The 25,759-nt window shown below is 41.5% G+C and overlaps 1 protein-coding gene across 5 annotated transcripts in view; it reads right to left on the bottom strand.

The window, feature by feature from the left end:
* The window catches only part of slc25a48 (solute carrier family 25 member 48), a 38,126-nt gene extending 22,418 nt beyond the window's left edge, over positions 1-15,708 (bottom strand). Inside the window, exons 1-6 of one of the 5 annotated variants that reach the window (XR_007248815.2) lie at positions 15,139-15,706; positions 14,424-14,467; positions 14,223-14,294; positions 13,853-14,108; positions 2,877-3,146; positions 1,502-1,562 (exon numbers count right to left, since the gene is read on the bottom strand). Coding sequence is in view for 4 of the 5 variants with exons in the window: in XM_048543591.2 (XP_048399548.1) it covers positions 1,217-1,312; positions 2,877-3,146; positions 13,853-14,108; positions 14,223-14,294; positions 14,424-14,467; positions 15,139-15,187 (787 nt within the window). In the remaining variant the exon portion in view is untranslated. Of the gene's footprint in view, positions 1-1,216; positions 1,313-1,501; positions 1,563-2,876; positions 3,147-13,852; positions 14,109-14,222; positions 14,295-14,423; positions 14,468-15,138 lie in introns of all 5 variants that reach the window. The other 4 variants (XM_048543591.2, XM_048543592.2, XM_059650645.1 and 1 more) reach the window with 4 other exon arrangements.
* Positions 15,709-25,759: the final 10,051 nt, after the last annotated feature.

The following is a 25,759-nucleotide window of genomic DNA, read 5'->3' as shown; positions in this document are numbered from 1 at the left end:
GATCAATAATCCAGAATATATGAAGAATTATACGAAAAACACATTTAAGATTGTCAGTGAGGCTTGCAATGTGGTGCACTTGCATGCAGTAGAAGCTAAATATTAATACGTAGGGCCCTGTTCTTTGTAGACAGAAAGGAATGTACACATATTGTACCTGTTTCAACTCAATGAATGGTCGTTCTCTGGTTCATTTCTCAGGGCAGTACTTTTACCATTCAGAGTTAACCTGCGTGGTTTAATACTTAAACAAAGCTTAATTGTCAGCCATCATCTAACTGAGGTATTTTCCATGGCAATAATCTCTCAGTATCCACATCCCTCAACCAGCACTCTCCTTCCATACTGTATTAGTACTGTTTTCCCTTTTATTTGCATATTTTCCTGATGAGTTCAAGATGAAAAGCTTTGTCCTTTAAATCAGCTATACTCAAGCAGAGTTTATGATGTGTGCAAATTTAAGGAGCACTGATAGTACTTTAAATACAAATACACAATTAAGTAATAAACAAAGGCTCATAAATTACATTGACTATAGAAAAAAATTCTTGCATTTTATATTCCCAATCTATTTCATTTGTTCAATTTACATATTTTAGAAAGGATTGGCTGCTGAGCTTTGGAAGGACTCATCACCCAAAGTACCTCCATAGGATCACACTCAGCTATTGAAAAAGTTAACATTAATGAACAGCTACTACAGACCGATCCTCAAAGCACTGAGGGGAGCTCTCACAGCATGCAATCCAGAATTGGGAGGATGAGGGTTATTTATTTCTTAACAGTGTTTAACAAATGAATTGTAGCACCAGTCTGCAAAAAGCAACATTATGTGTCATAAAGAAAAACAGATATGGAACAGCACATAAGGCTTCTTTGGTCCATTGTGCCTTTGAAATAACTTTCCAATTGGTCTCACTGTCCTGCTCTTTTGTTGTTACTGCGCATTTAGGTGTTATCAGGCTGCACAGAGCACAGACGTTTTTAATGACCTTATAAAGAAGGAGCATGACCTTTTCTAGTGAACTATTAGTGCATGCTGGAAGTAGTGGCTGACTATGCCTTGAAGTTTTTTTTTGACAGAATTTCTGCATTAGTCAGAGATGTCCCTTTGGAGGATCCTGCCACAGATGTGAAGCCTTGTGCAAGCTCAACAGCACACTGTGAGATCTGGATTCCCAGACCTCCTATCCCATCTGGAGCTATGATTGCTCACCCCTCACCAGGCACCGCATCATCATCCTCCCTTTCCTCCTCTGAGGCAGTGATGTGTTTGGGTGCGAGTCTGAGGAACTGGATATGGAGGAATCATCTGTAGTAACATGAAAGAGTATTTTCACTAACTGACCATCCAGGGACTCCAGATTTTTTTTTAGAATGACTGTTTCAGAAGAGAATCAAAAAAATTATTTTCTTCAAGTGCAACAAATGTGTATAGACAAAGGACATAATAATGTGAATGGATGCAAGACATTCTAGATGTTAAACAAGGCATACGAACCTCATTGCAATATTATCCTTTGTAATTATATGTAGGAACACGAAGGAAATGATGGCTCCCTCTGCAGAACATTAAAACATTTTGCAAGCATTTTTATAGCGACTGTTTTAAAAGGCATATTGTCCCTCTTCCTAAATAATCATATTTCTTAAAACTGTGAATTATTATAATCATTGACATGCATTTTGTTGTTGCCTTATTAAGAGACCTGCACAAATTTTAGTGCTGTAGAAATGTTGTTTATGTTTTAGAATATTACAGCCAAAGATTTTTAAATGGCTTCTGCTTTGGCAACGTTGCTTTCCTGCTGAGTATAATGTATTTGATAATTTTTCCCGTAACTTAATTTAAGACTTGGTGGCACTTCGTTAAAAAATGTTCTCGTGTATTGTTAGTTTTTCTTTAAATATTATTGTCTCTTATCATAAGCAAATAATAATAATAATAGCTATGGTTACCTTCACTAATTGCATTGATAAAATTAATTAAGTTTATTTATTGATCATCTGGATGTTGTAACTCACTACTGCTGGTCAGAAAAAATGTTTTTCATTGGATCTTACTATCAAATCTACTTAATTACTGCTATGAAGACAAGTCCAAAATTTACTAGATACGTGGAGGTCTAAGGCTTTCCAGAGTTCGAAAATTCTTCAAAATTCTTCAGGTTAGTAATCCTAAACTGTTAGTGCTGTCTAACAGGCTGACAATAAGCAGAAAAGGCCAATATCTGTTGTATCCTATAAATCAAGACTATTTTAAAATGCCTTGTTAATTTCAATGTGCAACACCTATTTGCGATTAATTAAATTTGAACAACAGAAACAGATAGCATCCTTTCAATGTTAATCTATTGATCCAAACCAAACTCAGAATGACAAGAATGAAGCTTAAATGTCCATAGGGTTTCCCTTGATTCTCTGGTTTGTGATTAACATAAACACAATCGAAACACGGTAAACAATATTTACTCTGGGGCTTTAGTGGAATTTTTGCGGAAATTACAGATGATGACCTGGAGAATCTCTGTAGAAATTAACAGTAAGGGTATATCTCTTGATCACTTGGAGCCAACAGATATGAAACTTAACTCTGGCATTCTCAGGCATTGCAGGCATGAATTCTTAGTACAAAACATCCTGTTCTTTCTAAATAATTTGTCTATGACTGAAATATAGCACAAAAATGCCTGGCACTGAGAAAAAGATGCTGCTGCTATAGTAGTCTTGCTCTGAGCTTCATAATGCACCAAGTGATATATTGATGAATTAATCACCAATGAAGTCAGCATCCTGCATTTCAAAAGATTATCAAAAAATGTAATTACAGAAAAGAAACCACTGCACACACTTTCTCAAATTTGAAGAACTCTTACCTGCCACTCCGCCAGCCAACCACACACAAAATAGATTGGGTGCTTTGCTCCCCTCGGGTGTCATCCAGTCACACAGTAACATGTAAGGAACAAAGTATAAACAATATCCTGGAACATCTCTGAGGTACATGGCTCCAACACCTCGATAGAGTCCAACAATGCCTTCAGTCCGCAGTATTCTGCTAATGCAGTGCACAGGCCCCCTGTATAGAGGCTGATCATTCAGTGCAAGGGAGTGCATGGCACTCGCACCAACCAAGTTTAGTTTAGCTGTAGAAGTGTAAAAAAGATTTAGCAAATATTGAACGTAGCTAATGTTCCGAAACAAATCAGTTTTGTTTAAACCATAAAAGTGAAAAGCTTCATGATGTCGCAGAGATAGAACAAAATCTATGTAAATGAAATCAAGATGTAAAGACATTGCACCCATGACAATATTCCACTAACTCTATTTATCACTTTGAAATGATTTAAATATTTAACGTAAGGATAGCCTGGTTCCTTGGAACTTTAACTACGCAGGTTGAGGAAAGTTAGAAAAGATTTTAAGGACACATGTGGGAATCGGTAGTGGAACTTGACCTTAAGTTGATGGCATGGAGATAAATAAAACAGGGGCTGGAAAGTCCACCCTAAGCAAATGAATCACAACTCAAAGGCAAAGGAATCACAAAAGGTGATGCATATGGAACACCACAGGATTTATGTCTTGCTTGCAAAAGTGCTAGCATGGGTGCGCTATGTGTTCATGTCAGCATGAAAAGAGGTAAAATCATGATGCTACTTAGCATGGAATGCACATTTGTTACTTGATCTAACATTCCACACATTGTAGTATCTGTTCACACTCAAAGCATTTCAACTAACAATTCATTTCCCAGGCAGAAGCTGTGCTGAAGCAGCCACATTTCTCCAAGAATGTAGTAACTGAACTCAAAAATTCTCAACTAAGCTCATCAGCTTGGAATGCCCTGAAGGATTTCTGCTCTGAGGTTGGCACCCCAGTATTAGGTGAAATTCTGTGTCCCAGTGCCACAATGCATTGATGTGAGATGCTTGATATGATTTTAGAAACATTAAGAAATAGTGGTCAATATGCATGCTTCTAGCTGTTCAGTTCAGAACAACAGGAATGCTCCTTGGGCTGGAATGCTAGAGAGTGTGGCCCATTGTCAGGGATGGGTGCTACGGGTGCAGAAAAGAGATGGAGGGAGAACAACTCAAACTAAAGATGTTCTCTTAAAACCCAGAGGCTTTCTGCTGGTAAAAACTGGTCACAGTTTCCAGGGTGCCATTGTGGCAGAGGAACGCCTTCATCAGGTGGCCTGTGGCCACATCTGTAGCCGTGTATAAGCTGCGGCTGTAGATTAAAAAACCTGGATGGTTCTGTAATCCACTTTGTGAAGTTACATTTTAAGTCTTATATAACAAGATCTTATATCTGGGGTAATATTTCTGGGGTAACCCAGAAATGCAGAAAAACTGAATGCAGGAACAAGTATTCAGATTCTTAAAGGCAAAAGATACTTAGTTCAGAAGTGCAGCATACTTGAACCCTGACTAGACATTGTTAAGTTTTATATTTAAAAAAAAATAAATATTACTCAGGAGCAGGAGTTGGCCACCAGTCCTTCAGGTCTGCTCCATCATTCAATAAGATCATTGCTGATTTTGTTATGGTCTCAGCTCTGTTTTGTTACTTAACATTTACTACATCATCTATTAAAAAGTTAATTCAGCCTCAAATAAATTCAATGATACAGCTTCCATTACTGTCTGAGGAAGAAATTTACACTTACTAACAAGCATCAAAGAAAAACAATGCTCCTCAACTCTACCTTAAGCAATTAACCAGTGACCCCACAAGAAACAACCTCTTGATATCCAATCTATCACCTTTAGTTCTTCTAAGCTGCAGGGGTATTGGTCCAAACTGGTCAACCTTACTTCATCACAGTGCTTGTTACCTTTATATTACATCTTAAGCATATGTTTGAATGCATAGGTTGTATTTTTTAATTAATCTTGGATACATGATGTTCGAAGTACAAGAAACTCACTGACTTTCGAAATGATGAATAAGTCCTTTTTCAGGTTAAGAGTAAAAAAAAGTTAAGAGATGTTGAGAGTTTAAGCGAGTATAGAAATAGGGGTAAGATGGGGAAAGTGTTTAGAAAACTGTGCCTGCATGGGGTTCCTCCCAGTCCAAAGATGTGCAGGCTAGGTGGATTGGCCATGCTAAATTGCCCACAGCATTCGGGGATGTGAAGATTAGGCGGGTCGGATGTCTGAGGGTCAGTGTGGACTTGTTGGGCCGAAGGGACTGTTTCCACACAGTAGGGATTGATTGATTGATTGAAAACTGGAGAAAGAAAGGAAAAAGATTGATAGTGCAAGGTAATGGGTAATGATAGTTGGTCAAGTAAAGAAATTTTTAGAAAACGGTTTTAGAGGTGTAAGTGACAAAATCAGAAACATCAGAGCGCTGTCTTCTGACATACAGGAACATGTTAAGATCTGAAATTGTTAAACTGAATGTTCACTTTGACAGGTTGAAAAGTTCCGAATCGAAAGAAATAAGTGCTGTTTCTGAACTTAACTCCTGCTTTAATAGAACGGTGTAGGAGACCATGGACAAAGAGGTTGAAGTGGAAATGTGGCTGAGTATGACAGGTGAATTAATACTCAGGATGATGCATGTATTCCCTAAGGTGGTCACTCAATCTACATTTGGTCTCCCCAGTGTGCAGGAAGCTCCAGCATGAACAGCAAACATGGTGAATTAACTTCAAAAAAGAGTAAGCAAATCACTGCTTCACCTGCCAGGAGTGCTGTGAAGCCTGAATGGTAGAAAGGGAGAAAGTAAACGGGCAGATGTTGCATTTCCTCGGTGTCATGGGCCAAGGAGGAAGTGCTGTGAGTGATTTAGGAATAGCTGAAGCATTTGTGGAGGGTACACTCTCTGTGGAACAATGAATGGAAGGATATATTTGGAAGTGGCATAATGCTAAAAATGTCTGACATAGGTGATCCACTCAATATGCAGGCTGGTGACATGAAAGATGAATCATGTTGAGAGTCCAGAAGGGAAAGTTTGAGAGAAGACCTCTGCTCCATGTAAGCTACTTGGGTGCACGGACTGGGAGAGAAAACCAGTGTGTGTCCCATGATCTTATGTGCATTACACATCCACAAAGCCCAGGCCCTACTGGTTGGCACTGAGCAATTAGCATTCAAACAGCTGCTTGGATGGCATTGGAGTTCGAGCTCATGATCAACAAACGCAAGTCCTGTTGCAGGGATGCCACATGGGGTTGGCTTATGCAAGGGCAAGAGGCCAGGCCGCAGCTTAAAAGCCTCTAGAAATGGAGACTCCTGGGTAGTTCACAGTCTGCAACAACCAGGAGCACCAGACAGCACAAGGTCCAGGAAGCAGGCAACCATTCCAGAAGTGCTTAATGCAAGTAGCAAGTTACAGTACTTTTTGATACTTTTATAACTTTGCTGACTTAGTAAGTTTAAAATATGGCTAAAAGTAAAGCAAAGGAGTCTTCAAGCTTCTTAAAAAGAAATTCTGTGCACATTTCAAAAAGAGATGGTTTTCCAAGATCATTAAAAATAGAAATATTTTCAACATGCAAACTGAAGGTACGAAACGATGAGATTTTCACTTAGCGTCAAACTGGTGATTTCCTATGCACTGTTTGCACTACAGCAAAAACTAGACGTGAGGTCAGCACTGAGTAAAAACCGCATTTTAGTCTGGTGGTTTTGGAAGCTCTTGACATTGACATAGGCATACGAAGATACGGATTCAATGCAAAAGTAAGATTGTTGGAACCTAAGCCTTCTATGCTATTGAACAGAATCACTACCGATGTGATTACTTCACATCCTTGCCTACTGCAACACTATGTCATCCTACTTCTTCAAGAATCTATTCACCTCCAAATTAATAAATATTCAGACAACTTCCACTACCTTTTAAAGGAGGCAGTTCTAAATATTCACCATTCACTGTAAGAAAGACAGTTTTACAGCTCAGTCTTAAATTGAATGATTCTTATTATAAACTGTGACCCCCTAGGTTCCTAAATTTCCGACATGTGGTAACATCCTTTCTGCAACCACTCTATCAAGACCCTTCAGGACCTTGTGTGTTATAATCATTTAATTACTTCTTATTCTTCTGAACTCCAGTGGGTAACAGCCTAGCCTTTCCAACCTTTCCTCATAATACAACACATCCATTCCATGAACTGGTCTCATAAACGGTCTCTTAAATGTTTCCAACGCGTTTACAATTCCCTGCATAATTGTGAAGTATGACCTGCCTAGTTTTGTATTCGAATATTTTCACATTAAGTAATAACATTCTATCAGGTTTCCTAATTATTGCTGGACCTATAAAATAATATTTTGTGATTCATTTTGCTGCACTTCAAAGTTCTATTCTCTCAGCATTTAAGAATTTTAAAAAATTATCTTCTACCAAATTGGACAGTTGCACATTCTCCCACTTAATTACTCACTGTTCTGAAGGAAGGGTCACAGAACCCAAAATGTTAACTCTCCAATTTCTCTTCACAGATGCTGCCTGACCTGCTGAGCTTTTCCAGCAATCTCCATTTTTGTACCTTCCCTGTCAAAACTGTTAAGCTAACTGCACTGCAGTTTTCCATCTTCTATCACCCTCCCTTTTGCAATAAAGGAGCTAAGTTTGCTATTTTAAATTCTAATCAAACTTTCCTAAATCTAGAAAACTTTGGAAAACTAACATCATATGTCAACTATTTCATTAGCCATTTATTTTAAGGCCATCCTTTTGAGAACAGAGGTGTAGAGGGATTGGATATCCAAGTTGAAAAACCCTTTGCTTTTCAGCAGAACTTTTCAGGGAAAGTTCAAAATCATCATATCAATTTCTAATGCAGATATTTACAGCAGACATCACTAGACAGAAATCAAGAGTAGGAATCCTTGATTTTTTTTACCGTACCAAAAACGTACTGAACCCAACTGCACTGCATTGACCACATTGAGATCAACTAAAAATCTATTTATCCACTGAACTAGGCAAAGAAGATTTTGAATTTCTGCATTGTAATCCTTTTGTATTTAATCAATTTGCAAATGGTAGATGGGCAAATTAAGACGACTATTGGATGGCATCTGATATGGTGGTTTCTTTGCATTCTTTGAATGTCACATAGGCTTCCAAAAGCAAAACTCTCTTCAACTCGTACCTCCTTCCTTAAACAAGGAGCGTATGGAACTCATTACATTTCTCTTTACATTTCTGGGTTTATGTGTAGTCACCATCATTACTGCTTTTATAGCAATACAACAACCATAGGGTTTAGTTGAAATGCTTACAGCATTCAGAACCCTCAGACTACTCCAGCAGCAGACTGTGTTTACTTGTTAGTTCCTTTCCATCAGCATTTTATGGACAGTTGCACAATGGAGAAGCAATGGCCATATCCAACTAGTTACATGTGTTTGGCAGATGGCTGGAAACAGGCAGCAGTAGTAGCACTTATTGCAAGAACTGCAGCAACATTCATCTTTCCCTTTGCCAATCCTTTGCAAAGACTGAAAATTATGCAAAAAACTAAGCTCCTATAGTTCTGCATACTGGGAGTGAAAGATAAGTAATCTTCAACTGATGTGCTGTTAGGAGTATGGGTTATAAAGGGACAAAGGCACACAGACATAGTTCAGTTCCCAGTTTTAGTTTGTCAACTTTTATATTTATATACTTTGATATTGTTAATTTAAGAGTTAACTATCAAAATGTATGATTATTTAGAAAACAAGAATGAGTTGGTTAGAATGTACAAGTTCTTTTCAAGTTCAAACTCAGAAATGTAAAATTGACATAGTGCAACATGATGAGTTTACAAGACATAAGACATAAGATATAGGAGCAGAATTAGGCCATTTTGCCCATCAAATCTGCTCTGCCATTTGATTATGGTTGATATGTTTCTCAATCCCTCCTCCCCATAACGCTTGATCACCTCACTAATCAAGAAGCTAGCTACCTCTATCTCAAATATACTCATTGACTTTGCTTCCACAGTCTTCTGCAGCAAAAAGTTCTTCCTATCAAAGAGCATAACTCCACACTTCCCCACACTGTTTTCCACCAGCCGCTTCTTTGCCCACTCTCCTAGTCTGTCCAAACAAGCACCAGTATTGGGAGCAAAGAACACAGCTATAGTTAAAAACAAACACTGAAATAGGAAATAGGAAAACAAACAGAACAGAAATACTTAGAAACTGCAACTTTGGAATAGCATTCCAGCATCACAAGAAATGACAAGTTATAGAATACAAATAGGTCGATGGACGAAGAGGATTTAAAATACAGAAACGGCAAAAGAGACTATTATAAGGCTTTAGCCCCAGTCACCATGCACATTAACACAGCAAATAGAGCCGCACTTAAAATATATGAGGATGGTGGATGAATCCAACTTCAAAAGTCTCCAACACATCCAGGAAAATTCCCAGTGGGAGGGCGATCAAAGAAATGTCTGCCCATAAGATTAAGCTTTATATAGAGAAGTACAAGACAATGCATTCCACGAGAAAAAAACTGTAGAAATAAAACAATTTAAAATAGTTTTTAAGGGGTGCCAGTTACAAACATCAATATTTGGACACAAATTTTTGAAGCATGCAGGATGATCTGAGAAGAATGTTAAAAAACAATGGGATTCTCGGCTTCATTGCTACAGAAATTAAGTACAAGTGCAAGAATGTTGTGATGAACCTTTTTGAAACATTGTTCAAACTTCAGTGGGAGTACTGCATTCAATCTCGAGCATCATACCTTAAGAAGATTGGCAGAGCCCCAAAGTGAATACTACTGAAAAACCATGAACAGTTTCCAACTCCTTATCTAACAAAAGATAAACTGACACTACAGGCAGGTCAGAAAAAGTTCAATCAGCAGATACCGGGTACAGAGGGCATGTCTTACGAAGAGAGATTGAGTAGGGTTGGGCTGAATTGATTGGAGTTTAGAAACGACCTTATTGAAACATACAAGGTCCTTAAGTGGACTTGAAATGTTAGATGCAGAGAGGCTATTTTCCCCTATGAGAGAATCCACGACAGATTGCATAATTTTAGAACAAGAGTTCACACATTTGTGACAGAGATAAGGAAGAATCTCTTCTCTCAGAAAGCAATGAACCCATGTATTTGTTTGCTGCAGAGGACTGTCAGGGCTGGATCATTAAGTACATTCAAGATTGAGATGGACAGATTTTCACTCAAAAAGGGAATCAAGGGTTGCAGGGAGAAGTGCAGCAGTTGAGGATTATCAGATCAGCCATGATCTTATTGTATGGTGGAGCAGACTCAATGGTCTGAATTGCCTACTTTTGCTCTTATGTCTTCTGATCTTTCTAGAGTGTCACAGGAATGATACAGCTCAGTTACAAAATGAGACGAGAGAAACTGGTTTGTCTCCTTAGCACACAGAATATTAAGATGTGTTGTGATGGAGGTGCTCAAAATTATGAATGGCTTCGACAGAGAAAATAAAGATAATTATTTCCATTGCAGAAAGCTCAGTAACTAAATTACACAGCTTTAAGATGATGGCAGAAGAGTTAGAATGACATGGGGAAATGTTCCATATGCAGTGAGTTGTGATCTGGAAATGCACTAACTTACTGAATGTTGGAAGTAACTGATAACTTCCAGAAGGAAACCAGACAACTACTTGGAATGAACATTACTGGCAAACAGCAGAAAGGTGGTACTTGTTAGGTGGCTCAACTAATGACCCAGCACAGCACAACAGGTGAAATGATTTCTTTCTGTACTTAATCATTCCCTGTTTCTCAATATGACAACTCAGAGATCATACAGTAATTACAAAGATCAAAAACAAAATTTATGATAGTAGAAAAAGTCTCCAAATGAAGATGTAATGCCAGCAAGAAGTGCAGAATACCACATTTGAGTGAGAAACTGGGGACTCGGTATGCTTTACTGAACAAGCATCGCACTGAAAAATTCTACCATGATGGTTATTTCTCAAATTACACATGAGGAAACATACACTTATACTTCAAGGAACTTTCAGCTGCTAAACAAAAGGTAATTAAAATGGGCAGCAGGAATGTGAGGTGCAAAAGGTGAGTGAAAAACTATATTGTTCATCAATAAAACAAATTATTTAAAAAATTAAAACTTACAAGATACATTGATTTTCAAAAGCAAATTTTAATAGGTAAAATTATTTATCAGAACAAAATTCCTTCACAGGAATCAGTGTGTCACATTTACACAAATCTAATAACAAATACAGACACAGGAACTTATATTCTGAATTGGTGAGGGGGTCAGCAGGAAGTAACTCAGACAGTGACTATGATTGACATGGGTAGGTCTCAAGTCAAATCAATGTGTCAGAACTAGGATTGAACTTGACATGAAAGTGGACAAATAAAAAGCTGCTGATACTGTCAGGACCAGGGAATAATGTCTAATGATGATAGATAAGAGGAAATGCAAGGGATAACTTATTAAAACAATTCAGAGAGCAACAATGACCTGGAATTAGCACCAAAAGGGTGCAGAAGTGAATCTGATTAATGATTTCAAAAGAAAATTGCATGTGCAGAACGATACAGCTAAGAAACGAGGTAACAAAATGTGGAGCTGGATGAGCACAGCAGACCAAGCAGCATCTTAGGAGCACAAAAGCTGATGTTTCGGGCCTAGACCCTTCAGCAGAAAAGGGGGAGGGGGCAGAGGGTTCTGAAATAAATGGGGAGCGAGGGGAGGCAGGTCGAAGATAGATAGAGGAGAAGATAGGTGGAGAGGAGACAGACAAGTTAAAGGGGTGGAGATGGAGCCAGTAAAGGTGAGTGTAGGTGGGGAGGTAGGGGGGATAGGTCAGTCCGGGAAGGACGGACAGGCCAAGGGGGTGGGATGAGGTTAGTAGGTAGGAGATGTGGGTGGGGCTTGAGGTGGGAGGAGGGGTTAGGTGAGAGGAAGAACAGGTTAGGGAGGCAGGAACGAGCAGGGCTGGTTTTGGGAGGCAGTGGGGGAAGGGGAGATTTTGATGCTTGTGAAATCCACATTGATACCATTGGGCTGCAGGGTTCCCAGGCGGAATATGAGTTGCTGTTCCTGCAACCTTCGGGTGGCATCATTGCAGCACTGCAAGAGGCCCAGGATGGACATGTCGTCTGAAGAATGGGAGGGGGAGTTAAAATGGTTTGCAACTGGGAGTTGCAGTTGTTTATTGTGAACTGAGTGGAGGTGTTCCGCAAAGCGGTCCCCAAGCCTCCGCTTGGCCTCCCCGATGTAGAGGATGCCACAATAGGTACAGCGGATGCAGTACACCACATTGGCAGATGTGCAGGTGAACATCTGCTTGATGTGGAAAGTCTTCTTGGAGCCTGGGATGAGGGTGAGGGAGGAGGTGTGGGGGCAAGTGTAGTACTTCCAGCAGTTGCAGGGGAAAGTGCCGGGTGTGGTGGGGTTGGAGGGGAGTGTGGAGCAGACAAGGGAGTCACGGAGAGAGTGGTCTCTCCGGAAGGGTGACAAGGGTGGGGATGGAGAAATGTCTTTGGTGGTGGGGTCGGATTGTAGATGGCGCAAGTGTCGGAGGATGATGCGTTGTATCCGGAGGTTGGTGGGGTGGTATGTGAGGATGAGGGGGATTCTCTTTTGGCGGTTATTGCAGGGATGGGGTGTGAGGGATGAGTTATGGGAAATGCAGGAGTCATGGTCGAGGACGTTGCGGTCCTTGAAGAATGAGGACATCTGAGATGTTTGGGAGTGGAATGCCGCATCCAGGGAGCAGATAAGGCGGAGGCGAAAGAATTGGAATTTTTGCAGGAAGGTGTGTGGGAGGAATGTGTAGCTTGAAACAGATATCGGTTTCTAGGTGATTGCCTGCAATGGAGACAGACAGGTCCAGGAAGGTGAGGGTTTTCCCCTCTCTCCCTATTTATTTCAGAACCCTCTCCCCCTCCCCCTTTTCTGATGAAGGGTATAGGCCCAAAACATCAGCTTGTGTGCTCCTAAGATGCTGCTTAGCCTGCTGTGTTCATCCAGCCCTACACTTTGTTATCTCGGATTCTCCAGAATCTACAGTTCCCATTATCTAAGAAACGGGGTTGCTGGTTTGAGCTACAAAGAGCTAACATGGACTAAACAGGTCAAATTTGCATCCTCCTTTGCCATAAGACTCTGACTTTAAGTTGGACTATTACTGTGCAAAGTAAACTTAGTAGGGGAATATTAAAAACAAATGCTGAAAATACGCAACACATCAGGCGGCATCTATAGAGTGAAACAGTGCAAAGATCAATAGTTTCTGTCGACAGGCACCACATAACTTGTTCAGTATTTCTAACGGAGATAATGGGAACTGCAGATGCTGGAGAATTCCAAGATAATAAAATGTGAGGCTGGATGAACACAGCAGGCCAAGCAGCATCTCAGGGGCACAAAAGCTGATATTTCGGGCCTAGACCCTTCATCAGAGAGGTGGATGGGGAGAGGGAACTGGAATAAATAGGGAGAGAGGGGGAGGCGGACCGAAGATGGAGAGTAAAGAAGATAGGTGGAGAGAGTATAGGTGGGGAGGTAGCCTCTCTGATGAAGGGTCTAGGCCCCACACGTCAGCTTTCGTGCCCCTGAGATGCTGCTTGGCCTGCTGTGTTCATCCAGCCTCACATTTTATTATCTCAGTATTTCTAACGGGTTTTTTTTGCCAGATTTCCAATGTTGACAGCATTTTGCTTATGTAAATCCAACACTGGGTTTGCATCTCAGCATATTTACAAATGCAGTAATAGATTTGTCAATGAGGTCGAACGGGTGCTACAGCATCTCCCGTGTTGTGCCTCCAACCCCAGCCACCCACACCCATCGTGCAAGCTGAGCCCACAATGAGGAAGGGGCGGGGGTTGAATTGCCCTGTCACTGAGCCTTACCTGGCCTCACAGGCTGAGTCTGCATTTGGAGTCTGATCTTGACCAAATCCACCGGGGCACCAATGCCCACCGTGACAAGAGCCACCACGGCGCTCGCAGCCGCCACGTCCGAGAGAGCGGGACTTTGGCGGAGGTCATCCCCGTACCGATAGCGACAGATGAACCTCTGAGCATTCCCGTACACACCGAGCGCCACCGAGTTGTAGACGGCGATGCTCGCTAACGGAAAGGACAGCCCTTTGAAAAAGCCAGCCACCTGGAAGTGGATTTAATCACAAATCAGCGACAATCCGCACAATCCATTTACCGCGTTTTACTCCCGGGGTTAGACAGAGTATCAATGAAGCGGACAGCAACAAGAAAGACTCACGTGTTCGTTTCTAAAGATTGTTCGCACACATTGCACTGTGTTGTTGTAACCCTGACCGGCTTGCAAGCGAGTCTGTAAAAAGCAATTAACTCTGAAAAGTCAGGCACAGACTCGATTCGGCGACTTCAGCCGCGACGTACAGAATTTTACATCAAGAGTTTCCCAATTTAACTGTGACAGGAATTGGAAGTGGAAATTTACCTTCACCGTGTCCAGGGGGTGGCCTACGATCACACTAGCCGCACCTACCGTGAGGGGGGAAAAGTGGGATTGTGTTACAATAACAGACGAATGCATTTCCCAGATTTACCCCTGCAAGGGCCATGCTGAGTAACTGTGTAAAACGATCTGAATCGCTGTGAGATACCACCGACACCTACGACTAAGTAAACCGCCACATCTCAAAACAGGAATAACAAATAAAAACAAACATGCTGGACAGACTCAGCAGGTCTCCTGGTTTCCAAAGAAATCACCATCGGACTCGAAACGTTGAAAAATAAAGCGTTTCCCTCTCCACAAATGCAGCCAGACCTGCTGAGTCTCTTCAGCACTTTGTGCTGTTCTTCCAGCATCCGCAGTATTTTGCTTTTATTTCGGACAGAGCCAGGATCAGTGGTGATTGTGAAGATGAGGAATAAAGCTCTCCGGCAGTTTAACTGGACCCTCCGAGCCGCCGCCGAGTCACACCGTCGGTGAACAAGCAACGCAAGAAATCAAAGAAAGACCCACCACCAACACGAATTCTTTCTCCTAAATTAAATTACTATCCTTTTAAACTTCAGTTTATGAAGAATGTGAAATGTCACATCAGCTTGTTGAACAGTGGAAGTTGTTTCAAAGTAAATTAACTTGTAACCAAGGTGATTAAAGTTTCCAACTGATGGTGACTTGCACACTGTAGAATAAAACCTACCTCCGATCCAGCCAGCGATAAAATCATCCAGTTGAACGTTAGCCCCCATTTAAACGGTGCAGTGTAAGCTCTGGACTCGGTCAACACCAACCTTGCTCTGGCCTCTCGGCAACATGAGGCAAGTTGGAGGAAGCGAGTGTCTCCCTGACTCCTCCCCCACCGACTCAGGAATAACACGAACAGCAGCATTGCCAGCCTCGGATGGACAGGAGTGTGGGCAGGCGAGAGGCGTTCGAAACACTCCGACAACCAATTGGAACTGCTACTGGAATCCGCAGCACCCCTCCGCTACTTCAGATAGTTGGGAAATGCAAATTGCATTCTGTTCACTGCATCTGAGGTTGTTCCTTTCAGTTTTGCAAAAGCCGGAGCTCTTTTTCGCACACCCCCTCCCAACATTACTGGATTCCAGTTTCTACGGTTATCTGGGCAATGCCTAGGGAGTCGGTGTTGAAGTAAGCGATGAGGGCTTACAGTAAATAAATACGCCGATGTTAAAGCGACTGGCTCAGTCGGAACTTATGAACAATATTGGAGTCCGCTACTATTTGTGGATGTAGTTTCCCCGCCCACAGCCTTTTCATGAGAAGAGGTTCGTATTTCGTCAGTTTAGCGGTTAAAAATACTGGGGGAAAAACACAAGTTTCACTGTTGACCTTTATGAAGAGAGTCTGGAACTAAACAGAAAGTTAATGTGTTTTTCATGGCGCTGTCCTGGAATGTCCATTTTTAAAAACAACTTCATAAAAATATGCATTGGGATCACAGCGTCCATTGAAAGTGTTATTCAACTCCAGTTGGTGTACTAAAATGATGAGATTGTTGGATTGCTGGCATTAAGATGGTATTAGTGAACAGGCCTTTCTGTGTATTGCAACCTTGCTGTTGTGCAAAGGCTAGGATTCTCCATTGCTCCCGAGAACATCGCCGTCAGGCGTTCTCAGCTCCCGGCAGGGGCACCCATGATGGAACCAGATAAAGCACAATCCAAAACAAGTCCCCAACAGTGATCCAGGCAGAAGACATTCATGTGGAGCGGATGAAAGCAGCAGTGAGGAAATCCCCAGTGGCCGAGGTTTCCTTGTCAATGAACTACTGATGTGCAACAGCATTCCCACGTAAAGAGATGACCTGCACACACACTGTGATCAGACATAATGGGAACTGCAGATGCTGGAGAATCCCAAATAACAAAATGTGCGGCTGGATGAAGACAGCAGGCCAACCAGCATCTTAGCAGCACAAAAACTGACATTTCGGGCCTAGACCCTTCATCAGAAAAGGGGGAGGGGGAGACGGTTCTGAAATAAATAGGGAGAGAGGGGGAGGTGGACCGAAGATGGATAGAGGAGAAGATAGGTGGAGAGGAGAGTGTAGGTGGGGAGGTAGGGAGGGGATAGGCCAGTCCGGGGAGGACGGACAGGTCAGAGAGGCGGGATGAGGTTAGTAGGTGGGAATTGGAGGTGCGGCTTGAGGTGGGAGGAGGGGATAGGTGAGAGGAAGAACAGGTTAGGGAGGCGGGGACGAGCAGGGCTGGTTTTGGGATGCAGCGGGGGCAGGGGAGATTTTGAAGCTTGTGAAATCCACATTGATACCATTGGGCTGCTGGTTTCCCAAGTGGAATATGAGTTGCTGTTCCTGCAACCTTCGGGTGGCATCATTGTGGCACTGCAAGAGGCCCAGGATGGATATGTCATCTAAGGAATGGGAGGGCGAGTTAAAATGTTTCATGACTGGGAGGTGCCGTTGTTTATTGCAAACCGAATGGAGATGTTCTGCAAAGCGGCCCCCAAGCCTCCGCTTGGTTTCCCCAATGTAGACGAAGCCACAACGGGTACAGTGGATGCAGTATACCACATTGGCAGATGTGCAGGTGAACATCTGCTTGATATGGAAAGTCATCTTGGGGCCTGGGATGAGGGTGAGGGAGGAGGTGTGGGGGCAAGTGTAGCACTTCCTGAGATTGCAGGGGAAGGTGCTGGGTGTGGTGGGGTTGGAGGGCAGTGTGGAGCGAACAAGGAAGTCACGGAGAGAGTGTTCTCTCCGGAAAGCAGACAAGGGTGGGGATGGAAAAATGTCTTGGGTGGTGGGGTCGGATTGTAGATGGTTGAAATGTCGGAGGATGATGCGTTGTATCCGGAGGTTGGTGGAGTGGAATGTGAGGACTAGGGGGATTCTCTTTGGGCGGTTGTTGCGGGGGCAGGGTGTGAGGGCTGTGTTGCAGGAAATGCGAGAGACTTCTACGTTAAGAATTCAATATGCCACCACCCCCATCTCCTCTCTGTTCGCCCATTCAACAAACAGCCCACAGCCCCAACACACACACACACACACACACACACACACACACAGAGCACAAGCCCTGCAATGTTTGCTCAGCAGCAACAGGGAAAATATTGTGAGATCTGGAAATTCTTACCTTCAGACTAGCGTGTAACTGTTGGAGTTTGACTTGGAATAAGAATGGGAGTGTTTCAGCAGCTTTCTTCACTCAGCAACCCTCTTTGGGATCCATGCTGTTCACCCCAGGTGGGGAAGGGTCAAGAAAGGATGCCCTAAAAATAGTCTGCTCCATCACCAACTTGCCTGGAAAACCGCATCCAGCAGGTTCATCTAAAAACCAAAGACAAACTCAATCTCAAAACCTGCAATGTATCGTGAATGATTGTGAAAATCTGGGATAAAGAAGAAATCAAGGCCGATCTGAGGGCTGCCACTCTTGACACTGTCTTCAAGGAAGAAAACAATGCAGACTATTGTAATTGCTGAGAAGTTTTCTTACTTTTAATCACAGAAAAGGTCATCACTCAAATCCTCACTAACTACCTTTTACCAGTGTCTTAGGAAATCCTTCCTGAAAACCAATGTGCCTTCCAACCACACTGAGGAACTATGGACATGATTTTTACTGCTTGGTAACTCCACTAGAAATGTCAGGAGCAACTCTAATCCAGTGTCTATGGCCTTCATTGATCTGACCAATTTGACTCAGTTATTCAAGAAGTGTGATGGAAGACTCTGTCAAAGGCTGGCTGTCCAGTGAAATTAATTAACTTCCTCAGTCTCCTCTACTAGAAGATGTCAGTGATGGGTATGACAGAATCCTTTGAGATCAAAGCAGAAGTCAAGCTGGGATGTGCCATCACCCCCAGCCTTTTCTCAGTCTTCATCACCACTATTCTTCACTTTGTCAAACACAAACCTCCCAGTGGTGTGGTCCTTAACAGTAGGATCGATGGAAAACTTTTCCCTTACCTGCAAAGCTACCTCCATCTCAGGCTGTTATTGATGCAGAGATTCAACATCGCATCCAACCTGCGAGCTCTGCCTTTGAAAGCCTGAGGATGAGCATTTTCAATGACTGTTGATACCAAGATTCTTGTGAATAAGGCAGTAACCCTTCCAACACTTCTACATAGTTTCAAAACTTGAACTATATGTAGATGCCACTCATGAAGTACCATCAAGTTTGTTTGAGACAGATTCTCCGCAACAGGTGGGAGGATAGGTGTACTAACATGAACATCCTTAAAGCAGCTAAAAACACCAGCATGGAGGCCATGATCATCTGAAACCAACTCTGTTAGGCTGGTCAAGTGTTTAGGATGCCTGACTTCTGACTACCAAAGCAAATCTTTTTCGCTCAACCGAAGGAAGACACTCGAACAAAAGGAGATCAAAGGCAGTGTTTGATTGATTTATTGTTGTCTCATATACCAGGATACAGTGAAAAGTGTTGTTTTATGTGCTGTACAGGCCTATCATACCATACAAAGTGTATTCAATGACGCTGCAGGCTTCCTTCAAGAAATGCAATACAGATGTCAATGCATGGGAGACTCACATTCAGAAGAAAATCCTATTGGCGGGGACACATATTTTTGACCTCCTCCAGTTTCTGGGTGGCGTCATTATGACACTGGAGGAGGCCAGGATGGACATGATATCCAGGGAGTGGGAGGGGAAATTGAAGTGGTTTGCGACTGGGAGGTGTTGTCGTTTGTTATGAATCAAGAGTAGGTGCTCTACAAAGTGGTCTCCAAGCCTCTGCTTGGTCTCACTGATGTGGACGAGTCCACATCAGGAACAGCAGATACAACAGACCACATTAGCAGGTGTTCAGGTGAACATCCATCTGATGTGGAAGGTTTATTTGGGGCCACCCGGAAACTGGAGGAGCAGCACCTCATATTCCATCCTGGAAGCCTACAATCCAATGGTCTCAATGTGCACTTTACGAGCTTCAAAATCTCCCCATCCCCAGCCTTGTCCCAAGACCAGCCCTCCCTCTCATCTCCACCACCTTGACCTGTCCGTCTTCTCTCCCACCTATCTGCTCCTCCGACCTCACTGACCAATCCCCACCACTACCTACCTGCTTTCACCATCTTACCTATCTTTCCCAACCCAACCCCCCCATTTATTTCAGAGCCCACTTCCCCTCCCCCATTTCTGAAGAACGTTCCTGACCCAAAACATCAGCTTTCCTGCCCTTCTGATGTTGCCTGGCCTGCTATGTTCATCCAGCTCTACACTGTCTTATCCCTGTTATCCCATAGAACACATGACCTGTCACACTAAATTTACTTCGACGGACATTCACACTTGTTAGCAAGTGATTGCCAATTATGAATATACAGAGTATTTCCAAAAGTGACATTTGATAATACTTTCAAAATACCAATGTACCCACCCCCATGCCCACCCGTTTGGTTAGTGGGTGTCAGATTTGATGTCTCTTAAAATTGTATTGTTTCATTCTTAATAGTTTGCACCTACATAGCTTGCACAGCACAAAATAACCACATTGTCCTGTAATAGGTGAGTAATGGCTGAGTGGTGTTATTGCCAGACTACTAATCTAGACAACTAGTGCTTCTAGATTCAAATACTGTCATGGCAGATGATGGAATTTGATTTCAACAAAAATCTGGAATTAAGGCTCTCATAGTAATCTCAGAGCCATTGGATCACAAATGCCCTTTTAGGGAAGGAAATTTGCTAGCCAATGTAAGACTCCAGACCCACATCAATTAGATTGGGCAATGAAAGCTGGTCTAACCAGCAATGCCCACAGCTTGTGAATGATTTTTTTAAAACTGAAAGATAGCATTCCAAGCCAAGAAAAAGCTATGAGAAGCAAAGGTCACAAACTGGATCCAGTGCGGGTTTTAGAGAGGGCGGTAACAAGGGGAAGAGTTTACTAAGGGAATTCAGGATCATGGAGCTTAGCCAGCTTTGGGCCCACTTACTGTGGAATGAAAGGACAAAAAAATGTGTAAGATATTATAATTAGAAGAAGCTGGAATTTGACAGGGTGGTTTTGCTGAATGTTACAGTTACAGAGTTGGGGAACGGTTATCAACCTGTTCAAACATGATAAAAAGCATATCAGGGGCAAATGGGACTTAAATCCTTCTGGTCCAGGGGTAAGGACACTACCATTGCACAAGAACTCCATAAGTGAGCATTGTATCTTTAATTTGGCTGTGGAAAAGAACAAAGAACAATCCAAAGACATTACAGGGGGAAAGCAAATTTTATGCTGATGTTTCAGTTGCTATGCCAATTGAGAAAAATCTGTACATGTTTAAAGTTCTGATTAATGGTAGCCAATACTAATTGGGGATGGTTAGAGCACATTTAAAATACCCATTGGATACGGGTCTTGTGTTGGTCAGTATTCAAGTCCCAGCTGCTGTGAAGGCATGTCTTAGCAGGATTATTAAAATGTTATTGATGCCAGTTTCCACCCAGTTGACGTTACTGTTTGGAAAGGAGAAAAAACCTAGAATTCTATTGTACGTACAACTATAAATAAAGCAATGTGGAAAAAAGACTTGTTTTTATTTTTTCCTTTGCCAGATGGATGTTTACGAGATTTGCTCTGGGGTAAGAATGGATCAGGGCTAAATAATTGGAATTATTTGGTAGGAATAATAGGCTACTTTCAAAAAAGTGAAACTTTGTGCACCGTTAAAGAATATGCCTATGCAAGGGAAAGACAGGGCAAATGAATCCAGAACTTTGCTTATGGCAAAGGTCAAGTGAATAGTACAATGAACAGCTAGTTTGATCGTAGAAGGTTCAGAGGACAAACGTAAAAGCAAAGAGAAAGAAAGAGGACTTATGAAAAGTGACAGGCAGTTGATTTGAAAGTCTTCTGTACACATTTAATGGTAAAGGGACAGTGAAAGGAGTGAGGCTGATTTGGGACCAAAGGAGAATCTATTCATGGATGTAAGGGATATAATTGAGGTATTAATCAAAACTTTCTTTATCAAGGAAGAAGGTGCTCTCGTGGTGAAAGAAGAGAATACGAAACTGATAAGGAGAAGGTGTTGTATAGGCTGTCTATTTAAAGGTGATAAGGCACCAGGACTTGCTAAAATGCATTCACACAAGTTGAGCAAGGTGAGAGTGAAAATTCACTGGCTGTTAGAATCAAGATTGGTGCCAAAGGACTGGAGAATTACCAATGTCACCCCTTTTGTTCAAAAAGGAATATATGGTTAAGCTCAGCGACTGTGGACAAATCAATTTGATGTAGATGGTGAAGACATTTCTAGAATCAGGACAAAATTAATTATTACTTGGACAAATGTGGATTTGATAAGAGACAAAATTATGTTTAACTAATTTATGGTCCAGCTAGTTCAGTTGTAGCCTGGCTAGCTCAGTTGGCAGACCACGGGACTCTTAATACCAGAGTCATCAGCTCGTGCCCCATGTTTGGCACTAATACTTTTTCTGGGTGCCTCAGTGGTTAGCACCACCGCCTCACAGAACCAGACACCCAAGTTCAAATCCAGCCGTGGGTGACTGTCTGTGTGGGGTTTGCATCTTTTCCCTGTGCCTATGTGGGTTTCCACTGGGTGTTCCAGTTTCCTCCCACAGTCTAAAGTGCAGGCTAGGCACATAAGCAATGACAAATGTGGGGTTACAGGGATAAGGCAGAGGAGTTGCTTCTGGATGGGATGCTCTCTAGAGGGTTGGTATGGATTTGATGGTTCAAAAGGCCTCTTTCCATACTGTAGGGATTCTTTGATTCTAACTTGCTGAATGGGTTGATAAGGAAAGTGCTCTCCGTATGGTGTACAGGAACTTCCAAAAATAATTGATACAATGCCACACTAACAGACTTGTGAGCTCAGGGATTAAAAAAGATAGGACTAACATGGATATGAAATTGACTGGGTTTTGGGAACCAGAGTCGTGGATAATTGATATTTTTTGGACTGGAGGAAAGTTTGCAAAGAAGTTCTCCAGGGATCAATTTTGGGACACTTGCTTTACCAGATCCATAAGTTTAGGAGTTAGTAGATTTCTATTGGTTGTCTATTATAGTAACATGCAGTAATATTATTAATATAACAAAAAGGTAATGTGTATGTGAAACATTCATACCTGACAAAGGGGAAAGTGTACAGGCATTGAGCCTCGCATAGACTAAGTACAGGTAACAAGCTTTACCATACTTTATATATGGAAAAGATAGAATAGTTAAGTTCATAAAAACTTCTGATAGAAGATAAAAGATGAGGAAAACGTGAAACTGCAGATTTGTAGCTAAAAACAGAAATGTGAATCTTAGAAAATGAGAAGCACCTGAAAGTGAACAACGTTAGGGCACAGAGAATTGATAGACTAGCAGTGACATTAAATTGATCCAGTTGTATTGGCTGGGGCAAACTATAGCTTCATGTAGCATGACAAAAGGCCCTCAATTGGAACATGAGAGAGAAGGTAAGGACATCATTAATGCACATCTTTAAGAAGACATACTATTGGAACACAGAAGAAAAGAAGAAGGAAAGTGAATTTCCCAGAAATTTTAGAAGATAGAACTATTGGACCAACTACTGTGGCATATCACCATTATAAAGCATTCACATTGCATTTCTGAAAGTTAATTACTAATGTCGATGACTTGTTCAAAATTTGAATCAGAATTAGACAAGAATCCTGAATGAGTTGAATTGGGGTCTCATGTAGTTTATCATATTTGAAGTGTCTCTCTCTGCCCCCCTCTCTCTGTGATATTGTATCATCTTGATCTTGGTGTTGCAGGCAAAAAATTTAAATTTGCAGATGATACAAAACTTTGAGGTGCCATGAACTGTAGTATGATGCTTTATAAAGATCTAGACAAGTTTCTGGAATGTGTTAGTGAGTGGAAGATAAAGTCCAATGCAGTAAAACGTGAAGTGATTTATTTTGAAAGGAGCGAAAACAAAATATATATAAAACATAAATTCTAAAGAGTGTGTAGGAGCACAGGAACATGGGTGTAAATACGTAAATTTCACAGTCAAGAAAAAGCTATTAAAATATGCAGTATCTTCAGCTTTTTTAATGGGGAGAGGTAAGTGCAATGTAGGGAGGTTGTGTTAAAATTGTATAAAATGTTGGTTTGGCGTTAGCTCGTATATTATGATCAGTTTAGGCACCGCATGTTAGGGCAGATGTGAAGGTAGTAGAGAGGGCAGAGAAGATTAGATTAAACGATGAAGAAATTCAATTACAAAGCCAGATTAGAGGCAAGAACAAGAGGAGATTTCATAGAGGTTTTCAAAACCTCAAGGTGTTTGGATAGCATAGATAGGGAAAAATAGTTCCCACTTGTGAAATGATCAACAACCAGAGTGAACAGATTAAAGTCATTCACAATGACATTATGAGGAAAATATTTTTCATGCAAAAAGAGATTGAGATTTGGGATGTTCCTAAGTGTGGATGAGGTGTGCTGATGGAGCAATCCACAAGGGAAGTTGATGATTACCTATAAAGAAAAACATACAGGGTTATGGCAAGTCGGTAGGGAAATGGAATCGGGTTAATTATTTGGAGAGTTTGCATAGATATGCTGAGTGGTCTCCTTCCAGGCGATAACAATTATGATGAGGATGATTTTTAAGTTTGAGGCTTTCTGGCATTGGGAATGAGTGAAACTTGAGTGAAAATCATTAAGCTACTATTGTGCATGGAGATGACAAAGATTTGAATGAAGGCTTCAGCAGCAGATATACTGGGCTGGGATATATGGACAATGTTAGCGGTAGGGTAAAAATAGTTCATGTTGTGGGTATTGAACTAAGCAGCTTTTATGATAGAAAGAAATGAGGATTGGAAGCTCAGCTCCACTTTGTACAGGGCATCACATTTACAATCTGTTTCACCGTGAAAGTGAGTAAGGAAAAGGTTGGCGTTTTTGATGAAAGTAAGAATCTACAGAAGGAGCTAAAATAATTGTCCCATCTTTTTTAATGATTTTGCAGAGACGACAACAATACATCCCAAGGTGAATGTCAGTGAAGCATTCTGTCAGTCCAGAGGCAGTGGAAAAGTCTGTAAGTTTAAAGACGTAGGACATTTCTTCCTTGACCTGCACAGAGAAGTGTCACAGTGATGAGCTCACCAGATTGTGCTTACAAGTCTAAAAAGGGTATCCATTAAGGTGAAATTCTCCATTCTCTGGAAGGTGCAAGTAAAAACCTTACTGGTATTTCATCAGTTGGTTCAGTGATTTATTCTTCAGAGGTGCAGGTAGATTTGAGGGTCTCTGGCACTGACCTTTATTCATGGAAATTAACACTGGATGCAAGCTCCCAGCTGTCATATGCTTTGAAAACTGAAATCCTGTAAATCCCTGAACAAAAATAGAATTTCAGTTATCCTGTTGTCCGGAAGGAATAACACTGCTCATATGCCTTGGTTCAAAGGTGACTTTGAATTATTGATACTCATTTGAGTCATCAGCATTTTTGAGACATTTTTTACAACTTTGCTGAAAACTTTGTGAGTTTTCTATGTCCTATGTGGCTCAAACTCCAAAACGTCCCTGTCTCAGAAGTTGGAACAAAAACGTTCATAATATTCAAAGTATGATCTGATCCGTGCCTTGTCAAGCTTCAGCAAGATCTTCATTTTTTTATACTCGATGCCTTTTGAAATAAAACCCAACATTCCATTTAATTCCCCATTAGCTGCTGAACTTGAATGTCAGCTTTCAGTGATTCATGCATGATGACTCCTAAATCTCTCGGTGCTGCAGCTTTCCGCACTCTTTTCCTATTTAAATACTATTCAGCTGTTCTATTCTTTCTACTGAATTTGCATAACTTTCCCGCATTATAGTCTAGCAGCCAAGTCTTTACCCGCTCATTTAACATGTACATATCCCCTTATGAACTCTTTTACTAATCCTCACTACTTGCCTTTCCATCTATTTTTGTGTTCCACAAACTTGGTGATTGTACATTCACTTCCAATCTCTTAAGTCATTAATATATTTTGTAAGTGCAGCCTGTGGTGGTCTTCTCAAGTTTCCATCCTAAAAATGCCCCAGTCCTCTATCCATGCTAATATATTATGCTAGTACCACAGGCTCTTGGCTAATTTAGTAGTCTTATGGGCTGTACCTCATCAAATGCCTTTTGAAAATCTAAGTTTCTGACATTCATTGGTCCCTCTTTATCTACCCAACTTGTTAACTCTTTAAAAAAACTGCAGTATATTTGTCAAGCATGATTTCATGCTGACTCTATTTGATTGGGTGGCACTGCTGCCTCACAGTGCCAGGTACCTTGGTTCAATTCCACCCTCAGGTGACTGTCTGTGT

The sequence above is a fragment of the Stegostoma tigrinum genome, chromosome 13, assembly GCF_030684315.1.
Source record: "Stegostoma tigrinum isolate sSteTig4 chromosome 13, sSteTig4.hap1, whole genome shotgun sequence".
Lineage (NCBI taxonomy): Eukaryota > Metazoa > Chordata > Chondrichthyes > Orectolobiformes > Stegostomatidae > Stegostoma > Stegostoma tigrinum.
Note: the sequence above shows the minus strand (reverse complement) of the source record. Positions and strands in the feature narration are given on the sequence as shown.